Below are 14,633 nucleotides of genomic sequence, written 5' to 3'. Positions count from 1 at the left end.
AGTCAGTTAGAAGTTGGACTTTTCTTACCCAAAGTTGTATTAACACGTATTCTTATTCGTTGGTTAAATTTTTTGGGGTATTTTAATTGAATTGAGATTGGATATTCCAATAATTTTGATCCATAGAAAATTTCTTATTATCATTTGGGATCTACATCAATTTATCTTACCCCTTACGATCCCTTTTATTAGACGATCACTTGACATCAAAAAAGGACTTCGCCCCTTATAACATTATCCAATAATTAAATTTTCTCTAGGGTGTGTGGGAATGTTCCAGCCTACTAAAAGTGCAACGAAGACCCGCATATGCAACAAAAAAGTTCCGGAATTAAAGGGTATAGGGATAGTGCAATTAGTAGATATTTTTCAGGTTATGACTTTATTTTATTATGACTGATTTCTAGTTTTTGAAGAAAAGATTTGATTTTTACAGATAAATATTTTTCTTCTAACGTTTTTGTTGGTCAAAATATTCATCAATTACACATCTCATATTGTATAAATTTTTTTTTTATAAAATGGCCTACTTTAATAGTCATGAATAAAAAAAATCTTACAAACTTTGACAAGAGGTTAAACAGTTTTCCATAGCTAGATTATTCCTTATTATGAATGTATAATTATTACATAGAATAAAGATTAATTTATAATCCATAGTCTTATCCCTCTATCCCTAATTATAAGCTAACATAGTTCTACTAAATTTCCATACTTGCTTAATACATATTTCTAACTTTATAAACTAAAGAATAGAAATTAGATTAAATTGTTATTTAGGGGTATAAGACAATGGACGATAAATTGATTTACATTTCCAATAAAAATTAACAAAATTACCCTTTTTTTAAGGTGAAGTTAGTGAAAAAGTTTAGCCACTACAACTTTGCACCATCCAATAAAAATTCTAATAAGTCCTCAAAGTTTATAAGCCAAATTATTCGAAAACATGATTATAAAACTTTGGTTACCAGTATAATTTACTGTTTAAATTGAAATAGCAACTATTAATTTAAGTTTAAAGGATTGGTAATTTTGTATATCATCATTGGATTATAATCAATTAATCTTAAATTGTCTTATTCCTTAAGATCCATGCGAAATTACTCCAATAATTAAGCCTTCCCTGAAAATTAAAACATTTCCTTCTGCTATTTACCCATCCCTCTAGTCCCTCTAATACATATTAAGGAAGTATTATTTTTACCAAGTGCTGAACTGTGAATTTGATCAGGGATCTAAAGTGATAAGACAATGGCCGATAAATTGATGTACAAACTCAATAATGGTGTACAACATTGACCCTTCTGTAAAATACAATTGGTGGTTTGGACACTCAACTTAATGAACTAACCAATCAAAATTCAATAAAAGTCTAAAAGATGTTAGGAAACGAATAGGAAAACATTATTATAAAACTTTGGGGACTGGTGTAATAAACAGCCTAATGTCCCCTCCATCCCTGGAACAAAATGAATTCTCTCTACCTATTCTCTTTACCTATCCCTCTGATGAATGTTAAGGAAGTATTATTTTTACCTCGTGCTGCTGAACTGCGAATTTGATTGAATTTCTAAAGTTGTGATCTAATACAGAATGTTCTGTCCATAATGGTATTTTCAGTGCAAAATTTGAGTATCTTATTTTCTGCTAGCAAATTGTTTTCTGCTGCTTGGCTATGTTAAAATTCCCGATACTATTGGCTGATTTTCAAAGACCCAATTGAGAGTCGGCACAAGGTCCTTGGGATTGGGCCATACAGTTATATAACCACTTCCCCCTCTAGTGTTTTACTTTAATGATAAGACAATGAAAGTTGAATTCCCAATGATGATAAACATAATTACCTCTTTTAGATAAAAAATATTGGTGGAAAAGATTACCAACCCAACAAAAATCAACAAAAGTACACAAAGTTTTTTAACAAACAAATAAGATCAAGTGGATACAAAGCTTTGGGTACCAGATCACTAGAGGGGGGTGGTTATATATTTTATCCCCCTCATTGTACCATTGTGAATAAGAAAAGAGTACTTTCTAGTTTCTAGTTAAATGTGCCAGAGAGGAGGGGGTGCGCGTTCATTTCCACACATGCATCAGATTAGCAAATTATCAGGGAGGGAGGAGACATTGGACTGTTTATTACACTAGTCCCAAAGTTGTGTGATAACGTTTTCTTATTCGTTCGCTAAACAACACTTGGGACTTTAGTAAATTTTGATTAGTTGGTTCATTAAGTTAAGTGTTCAAACGTTATAACCACTAATTTTAATCTACAGAAGGGGTAATTTTGTGTATCATCGTTGAGGATGTACATCATCCCTTCAGATTTCTGCGGATTCATTTCTTTTTGGAAATATGCGAATATGATAAAAATATGCGCAAATGTACGAACACTGCACTGGTAGAGGAAAAATGCAGAATTAAGTAAATGGTACGGCATGCCATGCTGTAAGGGGGTACACCCTTTATTTTCACCATTAAAAAGTAATCCAGTAGCATGCAAGGAGGGAGGAGACATTGGGCTTTGAATTATTCTGGTCCCCAAAGTTTTATAAACATGTTTAGTCATTCGTTGGCTTTAAAACTTTGGGTACTTTTATTAAAACTTGATTGGTTGGTAAAAGCTTTAGTGTCTAAATTTTAATATGTTTTTGATACTTGTGAATATAAATCAATTTATCGTCCATTGTCTTATCCCTTAGATTTTATAAATTTTTAAAATTATTCTTAGGATGCACTACCCTCTCTCAAGATATTATACATTTATTATCATCGACTTTTTATATTTTACAAAATATAATTTTTGTTCTTTTATCCTCAAAATATTAGAAGTACGCATTTATAAAATCATTTTTTATTCATTATTTTCAATAGTAACTTATTTTTAGATATAGATTAGATCAAAATAATCAATACGCTATTTATTGGTCTACAAGTTAAGGCACTTCAAGATGGTAACCAAGCAATAAAATTGCAATAAAATTACCCAATGATTTTGAGCCTACGATAGAAGATAACATGATTAACATGATAACATGGTTAAAAAACTTTGGGTACGAGAATAATTTGCAGTTCATTGTCCCCTCCCTCCCTGAATTTAAGTACAAAATGATTGAAGAGACTTTTCTATAACTGGGGTAAAATTGTAAGGAAAATGTTATATAGAAATCTAGTTGAGGCAAAACAAACAAAATATAAAATAGTATCCATTTTTGTGTAAGTGGGTGAAACTCCCCCCCCCCCCTCCACATTTAAATCTTATTACTTTTATGAAAATGACATTGAAAGTTATTTCATGTTTATAATCGTATTATAGACAGCTTTTAGCGGATATTAAAATTTAAAAAAACTATTAAAATTAGCTTTGAATACCCAGGCTAACAAAACTGGTATCAATTTTATGATTCTTATTTCAAAAGTCGTCGAAAATTGTCTGTATTATGATGCTATACATGATTTATCAGTATGACTGAGAACCGGTTCTAATCCAGCGAATATTAATCAGTTTCAAAGCCATACTGAAAAAAAAAAAATTTTCCTCCAATTTTTTAAAATACCAAAATTCTGACTTTTTGAGTATTTGATAAAGATAAAATGGTTTAAAACTTTGGGGATCAGTGTAATTTACAGTCCAATGTATCCTCCCTCCATTATTGGAGGGGGTTCATGGCCCTTCTTTCAAAGCAAGGGAAGTTACCAAATATATTTATACAGAATACAATAGAATAGGGAAAATACAAATTTACTTCCAGATTAAATGTTAAATGTTTGCCGTATTGTCACAGGAGTAAAGGGATAAATTAGGAATCTTTTTCCTCCTTATACGAAACTACTATGTTTAAATTGGGTAGAAATGTTTATCATCATGGGTGCAGAGTCAGGACAATTGATTATAAATTCATTATCAAATAAATTCTAGTAATTCATTCCCTCTTCAAATCCTTTAAAAATATGGTAATAAAAAAGATTTTTAATATTTCTATGATTTAATTGCAATGAAATTTGTAATGATATTGGTAACTTTTTAATATTTAAACTGTTTTGACCCTCAAATTTTCCGCTTAGACAGATAAAACTCTTTTAATCCATCTCTCTTCTCAATAGATCTAATGTTGATTGTCCATATCCATGCTTATTAAATCCTTTTAAATATACAAAATATTTTCTTCATTTCTTCATATGGCCTAGCAACATTCCTTTGCCATTAAAGATCTCCTAAACGGAATAGTTTGTGCATATCAAGAAGAAAGTTTTAACTAACCTAAAAAGATAAAAATTTTGATAAGTTATTTTTTACAGAAAGCAATAAATATACCTATAGAATGTCCATGCTATTTGTCTGATACATACTATACTTATAAGCTTAATATTCAAATCAAACAAAAATACAGAAGGGAGGGGACATTAGGCTGTTTATTTCACTAGTCCCCAAAGTTTTATAATAACGGCATATAATTGGCTTAACTTTGTTGACTTTTATCTAATTTTGATTGGTAGGTTAATTTATTTGAGTGTCCAAACCTTTAAACCACTAATTATTATCTAAATAAGGGGTAATTTTGTGTATCTTCATTGGGTATGTACACCAATTTATCAGCCATTGTCTTATCATTTTTAATACCTGAAAATACCTAAACTTAGAAAATAAATTTTAATGACAGCAACGATGAGTTTTAAAATTAAATATGAATTCCCACAAGGACGTGTTTACAGGCAGCAGCAAGGATTATAAATCTTAAGGGATAAGACCAGTGGCAGGCAATTATACTCTCATCTCCAATTAAAATATACAAAATAACATCTTTTTGCCTGCTTGCTAACCTGCTTGTTTGTTCCAATAAATCAAGATTTAATTATAGGACCCAAAGTTTTCAAGCCAATGACTGAGGAACGTGTTTTTTTAAAAAATTGGGTACCAGTAAATTTGTATTCCAATGTCCCCTCCCTCCCTAGATGATGTATAGACATGACCTTCAATTTGGCCGTTTTGTAATCAAGTATCTTAAATTTTTGGAGGGAAAAAAATATTTTTAAAATGAGGAGTTTTGAAGATAAATTTAATTGGTTTTAAAATGAAAAGCTGTTAATCTTGAAAATTACTAAAATCTTTAATTTTAGATTTTTGAAAAATTATTAGTTATTTATCGCATCGTATTATAGACAGCTATCCAAGGATATTAAAATGAAAAATTATAAAATTTAAACCAGTTTTGTTAGCAACTAGGGGCCGAAGTTTTAATTTTATGATTCTTTTTTTAACATTCGTCAAAAATTGTCTGTAGTACGACGCTATACACAATTTTTCAGTATGATTGAGAACTGCCATTAATCCAACGGATATAAAACGGTTTCCAAGCCATTCTGGATTTGATTATCTATCTATTCATTCTCTTTTTAAAAAGTTCTCAAAGCCTTAATTATTCTAAATAAGTTAGAATTCTGTCAAAATTTTCTATTAACCAACACTCAAAAGAATTCTAAAATTTGGGAGCGGTCCAAAAAAGCAAATAAAACTCGCCATGAATTAGGGGGGAAAAAATGGTCACAGTCTAAATTTTGGTAAATTTGACTGAAAGGGAGGGGACATTGGACTGTAAATCTTATTCGTTGGATAAAGTAATTAGTACTTTTATTGCCTTTTGATTGGTTGCTTCAAAACTATTAGTATCCTAACTTTTAAATAATTATTTTAATATAGAAAATGGGTAATTGTGTTTATCATTATTGGGATACACAATTTATCGTCTATTGTCATATTCCTTAGGATGTCATATAAAATGATTTATTGAAATTATTGTCCTACCAATTTATAACACTGTAATATGATTTACTTAAAATACACTAAATCATGTTTAAAATGATAAAATATCTCTAAAACATGATGGCCATTCAAAATTTAAAATAATTTTACCAGTTTTTTTGTGTGAAACATCTAACAAGGGCTGTCTAAATATTTATGCTGTTACAAAAAAGACCAAAAAACATAAATAAGGTGTAGTTTTACATATCACAGACCATTTGATTACACGACTTTTGATTGTACAATGTATCATATCATACCAGTCTTTTGGCCAAGGCATTGCCATTAGATTTATAGTTTAAAATCACCTGACTAAGATACAGTTGAAACCACTTTTAATGTCTCAACCCATAAGGCGTTTTTTTTTATAATCTGAAAAAAATGTGTTTTTCGTAGCACTGATATTTTTTGGGTACCCTTCAAAAACTAGTGTGAATAGATGAGGGGCCTTTATTTAACCAAATAATAAATCTATGTTAAATATATTTAGTAAAAAAGTACGTTAAAAGTAGCTTTTTGTAATTTTAGACTTTTTTGTAACATGCAAAGTGTGTTCTATAAAGATTATCTTTGCTTAGAGTTTTTCCTCAGAGAATGAGAGGACACTGAAATCTAAATTAAGCTGGTACCCAAAGTTTTGTAACGACATCATCTTAATTGAACGCTCAAAATCTTTGGGTACTTTTTAAAATTTTCATTGGATTGTTCCAAACTAGAAGTCTACAAAGGGTTAATTTTGATTATTATCATTTCGGATTTTTTGTCAATTAATCGTCCATTGTGTTATCCCTTAAGATCCCTACATTTTCATAAACATTTCCGACAAAAATATTGTGCTATTTTCCTTATTAAAACAATTAAAGCATGCTATAGTAACATTTATGATTATCGGAATTAAGAGGTTTTTACAAAATAAAATCCACAAATCTTTTTTGACCTTGGCTGATTTTTGGCGGGTAAAAAAATGGCACAAATTGAATGTCACTTTTAAATATACTAAATAGGTGGGTTGGGGTAGGGGATGGGGGAAGGGGAGCTGTTGATAGTTTTATCTGACCTTGACCAACAGACACCATTAAGGTTAACAGGGGGGTTGGTAAATGGACTAAAAAATTTTTTTTTCACAATCAAGGGATATTTTTATTTTGATATATTTTTTATGAAAAAGTAGTTTTTGTCTCGCCGGTATGGTTTTTAGGCTATTAAATTTCAGTCTTTTGGTCAGTTTTTAAACCACCCCCCCCCCCCTGCCGCTCTCAAATTGCTCGATACAAAGCTACTATTAAACAAGAAGAAGAAAGGTTTTTTTTATTATTGAGCTATCCTTTTAAGAAGTCTCATATATATCTTATAGGTTTTTGGCTTTTTTCGTAAATACAATCCCATCTGCTTTTATGAAAGCATCCCCAAAAAAATGTTGGCCAATTTCAAAATATACCAATCGCTATATCTTAAGATACAATCGACCTAAAAACCGTTGAAGGGATGAAATCGGTTAGAGGGCATTAAATTTAATAGCTCTCTAAAATGCTCTGTTTCTATATACCCATTTTTTAGTTCCTAAAACACCCCTTTTTGGATACCCTCTTCTGCCCTTTTTATGAACGTGTTTAGTTTTAAAGCCTTTAAAGTTAAGATTTGACATTGAAAGCAGCTCTAACAGCAGTTGGTAATATCCTTTTCAGTTCATTTTTACATACATTCGACCCCCCCCCCTTTATCCCCATCATGTTGAAAGTGTTTATTATTTGGGAGGGAGAAGACATTGGATGGTAAATTATACCAGATTCAAAATTTTAAAAACAAGTTCTCTTAACCGCTGGTGTAAAAACTTTGGGTACTTTTATAAAATCTTCATTCGTGGAACAAGCAGTGTCATAACTTTTCTACCAATAATTTTAATCAAGAAGAAGTAAAATTTTGTTTATTATCATTGGGGACGTTCATAAACTTAACTTCCATTGTCTTATCCCATAAGATTCATAAGTATAGATTGAATTTTTTTCAGGAGGGGGGAGGGGATGGGTCCAGATAATTTTGGTGGAAATTGACAGATCAACTTACAGTAGGAATTCCTCATTAACTTAGTTTCAAGGGGAAATAGCCAACGATTTTTTTGTGGCGCAATTTTAAGACTATTTTTCATATTCTTAGATATAAATTAGTAAGATCTTTTGTTTGAAACTAAAGATATCGGAAACTGCTGGTCGACATCTAATGTACTTTTCAGGAAAGCATTATAAATGTCTTTAGGCGGTTTAAAGCTATTTGCTCTCCCCTAGAGGCTATGAGCGAAGAAACTAGTATCATATAAAGTAGTAGGATTTGATTGTCTGTCCATAAAGATCTTGCTAACCATGATATGTGTTCTCCATTTCAGGAATGCTTCACATTGGTACAGGTGTTTCAATTTTTGAGTTTAAGTCTTGAGTTGGTTTTAGACTATTTTTACCCTATCCCTCCACCTTTCATTACAGAGCTGCTGCTAGTAAATTATAAATCTTTTAGCTATTTGATTTCAAAAATGGAATAAGAAAATCTTATTTTAAACGGTGATTAAACATTTAGCAAAAAAAGCTCTTGTCACCTAAAAACGTCACGCCAATACCAAAAATGGGATAAATTAAGTTTTACCAAAATTGGAAGTTTAAGATGGCCGCAACATTAATCAGAAAATTGACAGTTTTTACTATTTGGAAATATTTTTTGACCCAACGTTTTTTTGTCAGTTGCGTAGTAAATTTTCAGTGATCTTAAGGGATAAGACAATGGATGATAGATTGATGTACATACCCAATTATAATGAACAAAATTAAGCCTTCAGCAAATTATAATAATCATTGGAAAAGTTTTTGGAGCTGAGAGTATCAGTATGATTTACAGTCCAATGTCTACTCCCTCTCTTTAAATTCAGAAGGGTGATAAGCCATCCAAAGAAAACTATTCTATCCCAAATATTTTTGTAAACCAAAACAATTTGATAAAAACATAATAACAATGGTAGTAAAGTAACCTATAACAAAAGTAGCATGAGTTGTACTTTAAGATCTCGGTTACTGCTGCCAACTGAATCTAAACGGTCCACTTAATGTAGTATGGATAGTGTCCATGATATAATTTGAAAAGCATGGTTAACTGATAGGGTCAAAGATATATCAAAGATAATAAAAAGATTCTCAATTTGGAAATGTTTATTTCAAATATAATCTTTTGGGGTAATTTTATAAATATATGTTTTACTTAAAAAAACATAAATCTACAAATCAAATAGGCTAAAACCATCACAGGGCCTACATGAATAACTTACCAAAATTGGATAACTTATTAGGTTCAGTGGTTAAAGATTTCTTAATGGACTATGTATCCTTATAATACTAGTAACAGGATGTCTGTCTGTGTGTAACGAAGGGTCTCGCTAACCGCTGAACCGATATGGTTCTCCTTTACAGTGTAGCTTCTTATAGCTCCCGGGAATGTTAAGAACTTTGTTGGGGAGGGTACCATTACCCTTCCAAGAAAAATCGCTCCTAAAAAACAATATCCCCCCCCCCCTTCCAACAAGAACTACTATGACTATATTGCTATGTCGATCTAATAAAAGTACTAAAGTTTAACTCTATAATGCACTATTAATTTACATTAAGAAAGAATGATATTTGAAATGGAGAACTCTTCTGGTTCAGTGGTCAACGAGATCTTAAAAGACATATGAAAATAATTTACAACTTTATGTTATTGTTAAAATTACATATACATAGCTATGTCGAGCCAATAACAGCACTAAAGTTCAATATTGAAATGCACTATTAATTTACATAAAGAATGTATGATATTTGAACTAAATATATTTAGAATACAAAATTGGGACAATATTCAATGTTAATTCAAAATCCCATGTAGATAGCATTTAACCCCCCCCCCCCCCCCCCTTACTATATTTTTTTGTATAGTAGGAGGGGATGGTATAAGTATAAATAACACGAATCAACTTTAATGTTTTTGTTCATTCCCAATGATGATAAACAAAAATTTGAATTGTTGGTTGAAAATTTGGTTGAACCAACTAATGTAATCAAGTACCCAAAGTTTTAAGCAAAAGAACAATAAAGTGTTATGAAGTAAATGAGAAAAATAATAGCCTACAAAAAGACACCCAAAATATTAAAACTCTTTTAAACATCTAGGGGGTTCAATTTTACATTGGCCCCAAAAATATTTTTAACGGATTTTTTCGTTGACATTGACAATTACTAAAAATATATATATTGTTGTACCCCTGACCTTGAATACATGGAAAGTACTCTCCCTGTCAGGAATATAGGGATGAGACAATGAAAAATATTTTATTCTATCCCCAATCTCCTTCTCCTCCTAATATACCCAAGGAAGTGAGGTATTTACTAAAATATAACCTATAAAACTTTAGCGGGAGATTAATTTATCTGCCATTGTCCTATCCCTGCGTTGCATTACGCCCATTATTCACACTTACACACACACACACACACACACACACACACACACACACATACATACATCTTTTTACTTGCAGCTGCCCCTTTTTTACATTATATGGGATATACTAGATTCACTTTTTCTATTCAATATTCTTATTATTTTTACTACTCATTGCTTCCCACCCAGTTTCTGGGGGGCTTCACCCTAAAGTGGGTATGGGATGATCCAAAGCTGGACACTATAAAAGAATGTCTAAACTTTTCCACCAATGATTTTATTCTAAAGAAAGGGCAATTTAATAGAAAGTGACACTAGTTCAACTTTAAATATACCCTGGTCTAATATAGAACATCTCTAGAATTAAGAAAACTATCGATTTAGCCGTTCACGAGATATTATTTTACACACAGACAACAAATAATGATTTAATTAAAGCTAAAGTAAATAAAAAACAATTAACCCCTAAAGAATAACCCCTCAAGTGAGAGGATTTTCATAGAGAATAAGATACAAAACACAACAAATAAGTCAGGGCTCTAGGGTGATAAGACAATGGTTTATAAATTGATGTACTCCCGAATTAATATCGATAAAATTACCCCTTTTATAGATTAAAATTATTACCATTTAAGTTTTGACTCAATGAAGATTTAATAAAAAACAGCAAATGAGAAAACTGTGGAAACCAGTAAAATTTCCAGTCCAATGTCATCTCCTTCCTCCTAATAAATAAGTGGTTCCAATAAAATTAAGGTCTAGCTGATGGCTAGACAAAGAAAAAGAGTTCCATCATCATTCCTTCGAGAAATTCAACAAAAAGAATAGCCATCAAATGGCCAAAAAGTTATTTTTTCTTAATTTTGTTTCAGTATTTCTTTTAAATCCACCATGGAGCAAAGAGACTTTGGACTGTAAATTATACAAGTACCCAAAGTTTTATAAAGCTATTCTTTCATTCTCTTAAAACTTGGGATATTTTTATTTACTCTTAATTGGTTGATTCAAAATAGCAGTGTCTAAACTTTTCAACCAGTATAGTGTTGTGCATAATTCTTTACAAATGTGTTAAATAACTTTATTAATTTTAAGCAATATACTTTAAAAATTATTGAAATCAATCAATAAACGAGATATAGAAAATAATCAATATCTCGAAAAACATCTTTCAGAGATGCCTCCAAATGTACCCAATCCATGGAAGATTGGAGAACCCTTGTGCGTAGCCTATGTTCTATTGAGAACTAAAAAAGGCAATGATGATAATGATAACAAGAAAGATTTTTTGCTCAAATACTAAAACACTTATATAAAAGACATTTAAAGCAATATTTTGATAACTTTAAAATGCAAGTAAAAACATTCAAGTTCAATTTTTACTGTTCTGACAATCAAGAAAGGGTTATTTCAAAAATAGCAAAAGAATAAAAAATACTTAGCTTTGTATATTATAATTGTTTTATTATTACTTGAATGTTACACCAGATTTTCATGTTCTCTAATGAAATGAAATTCGCGCCGGGCTTAAAAAACAATAACCCCCATTAACCCTCTTCAACCCATCCCCTCCCCTCCTACTGTATGAACGAACTAACCAATAAATGAGTTCCCTATTAGCAACCTAATTTGACGATAATTTTTCCCATGTCATAATATCTACGTATATTCTATATCCATTTATTATATACTTTTTTGTAACTTTGTATATTCTTAAGCTTTGCCTACTGTTATTGCTGCTCTACAAAATAATTTTGCTCTTTATTCAATATTCATTGCTGAAAAGTTTAACAACTAAAGGTTAAAGTTAATATTTGATGGTTTTTCAAGGGCAAATCATGTTTTATGCTATTTTATATTGGTTTTACAAAACTGATAAAACCAGTGGCCATATGGATTCGCTCACTTTTGGGGGTTGGAAATATTTTCATGTTTATGGAGTGGGGGATAAATTCACCCCTACAAAACAGTCATGGTTTAACCCCACTAAAAAATTACTTTTTGGGGTAAAGAACGAAAATTAGTTCCTACCTATTTCCTCTGGGCCAGTGGTAGAGCTTACTTTCGGGGTGGGGCTGGGCAACTGATCCTGGGAGCCGCCAGGTACACTGTCAACCTCCAGATAGCCACTGCCGCCAGCAGCATCCTCCATCTGCTCATCCTTGACATCATAACTATATTCACTATTAGTATCATCACTGTTATAATTGCTGTTAAGGCTAGTTGTATATTCAGACTTAACATGACTGTCATGGCGGACGACAAAATGGCCGTCACTAGCTGAAGAGCTTTCACGAGATGTGCTCTGGTGATGATAGCTTCCGCCAGCTGGACTATACCATGACTGCGGCGAGTGATGTTGCCGTTGCTGCTGCGGCTGGTGGCCGCTGTAGTGACGCGGCGGTAGGCCCTCCGGTTTCACAAACAAATGATCATCATTGGGTTCAACCTTGGGACTTGAACTCAAATGAGATTTTTCTACAGGTGTATCATCCCCCACTCTTTGGTAGTGATGGGGGGTGTTTTGGGGTGAAGTACCTCCGCTTACCCCAATCTGAGGGCTGGTGGTGTGCTTGTAAAATACTCTTGGCTTGCTATAATTTTCAAAATTCCTGTTAATTAATAATTTATTGTCAACATTACTTTAAGATTAGTATTACTTCGTAAATATATTCAATAATTGTGTTTAAAAATAGACTAAAACCTGTATAGAACCTCTATTAATTACAGACCTATGAATCCTGCTGTTTTTGAGATCTCAATGGACACAACCATACAACCAAATTCTTCAATATATGGGTTAAAACGTTTTGAATGAAAACTGGCAAACACATGTAATATTAAAAGTTTTTAACATGTGAATGTTCAGGGATTTTGGCAGAAGTAAAAAAGCTATTTTGAACCAACCAATCAAGATTGATTTACAAGTTCAGTGTCCCCTCCCTCCCTGCAAATTAATTAAACCATTGAACCTCTAGTGCAACTTTTCTATTCCGTTTTCCCTGAAATAATTTGAAGGTGATGACAAATAATTATAAAAAAAAATTATCAAAATTATCGTCTGGAATAAGAAAATGAGAAAAGTTTGATTGGTTTATGATTAGATGTATAAATTCTCATTGCCAACTAATTCTTGAAAAAGATCACAAAATTATTGACAATTATATGTAAGGAGGCAGGGTTTCGGATCCGCATTGATTTTATGCGGATCCGGATCCGGATCCGGATCCTCAAAATTTGGTCAGTGCGGATCCGGATCCGGATCCGGATCTTTGACAATAAAAATAAAATCACCAAATTTTTCAAAAAAATTTTATTCTTTAATTCGAAGTCAAAAATACTTTTAATTTTCAAGTCTGAACCTAAACCTTAAAGATTGGCTCTCATCAAGAGAATGTCTGAGATTTTTTATAAATTTAGGTAGATTTTTCCATTTTTTCCGCATTTTTTGGAGTCTAAGGATCCGGATCCGGATCCGCATTTTTTTTGCGGATCCGGATCCGGATCCTTGGACTCAAAATATGCGGATCCTTGCGGATCCGGATCCGGATCCGGATCCGAAACCCTGTAAGGAGGGATAAGACATTGGCCTGCATATTACTTTAGTCCTCATAGTTTTATTATAAAGTTCTCTTATTCATAAGCTTAAAACCTTTGACTACTTTTATTTAATCTTGAGCAAAACTTTTCCATCAATAATAAATAACTTTAGGGGATAGTCCATTTCGTGTCAACGCCCCTTAAGGGGCGATTCGTCGTATTTTTAAAATGGCTTTTTATAGGTTATTTTAGGTTAGGTTAGGTGATTGCCCCACAGGGTTAGGCAATTGGCCCCTCAGGGTTAGATCCCCCAGCAGGGGCTAGAAATAGGAGAAAGCTACTGTGAAAAATACGAAGAATCGTCCTTTAAGGTGCGTTGCCACGAAAGGGACTACCCTTACTTTACTCTATAAAGTGTAATTTTAATTATTGGTAGTGTACATCAATGTATCGTCCATTGTCTTATCCATAAGATCCCTAATTATATTATCAGAAAGTTTATCGCCGCTAATGAAAAACAAACAGGAAAATTTTGATATAAAAATTTGTAAAAATGAAAACTTTGTAAATATTTATAGATTATATCTTTGAAAAAATAAATTTTTGAAAGGGTTCCGTGGATTTTGACCTATTTAGTGAAGTTTAAGGTACTATACACTCAACTTATATAAATATACACAGAATATCCATAAAAAATGAGGTTAATGAAAATAAAAACGGATTTTTTGTGTCGTCTACTGTCTATCTGTCCTTCTCTTTCTAATAGTGTGCCCTCGTTTCCGCAAATATATCTCATTATTTACAACAGCACAAGTTTTACTTTTTCTATTTGCTATAA

General features: G+C 31.8%; 1 protein-coding gene across 1 annotated transcript in view; it reads right to left on the bottom strand.

The window, feature by feature from the left end:
• Positions 1–12,863, bottom strand: part of Eip75B (Ecdysone-induced protein 75B) — a 164,215-nt gene extending 151,352 nt beyond the window's left edge. Inside the window, exon 1 of the mRNA XM_080164520.1 lies at positions 12,287–12,863. Coding sequence (XP_080020646.1) covers positions 12,287–12,407 — 121 coding nt within the window. The 5' untranslated portion in view covers positions 12,408–12,863. The remainder of the gene's footprint in view (positions 1–12,286) is intronic.
• Positions 12,864–14,633: the final 1,770 nt, after the last annotated feature.

The sequence above is a fragment of the Acartia tonsa genome, chromosome 6 (assembly GCF_053477335.1).
Source record: "Acartia tonsa isolate MP-2025a chromosome 6, ASM5347733v1, whole genome shotgun sequence".
Taxonomy (NCBI): Eukaryota; Metazoa; Arthropoda; class Copepoda; order Calanoida; family Acartiidae; genus Acartia; species Acartia tonsa.
This window is presented reverse-complemented; position numbering and strand designations above follow the sequence as displayed.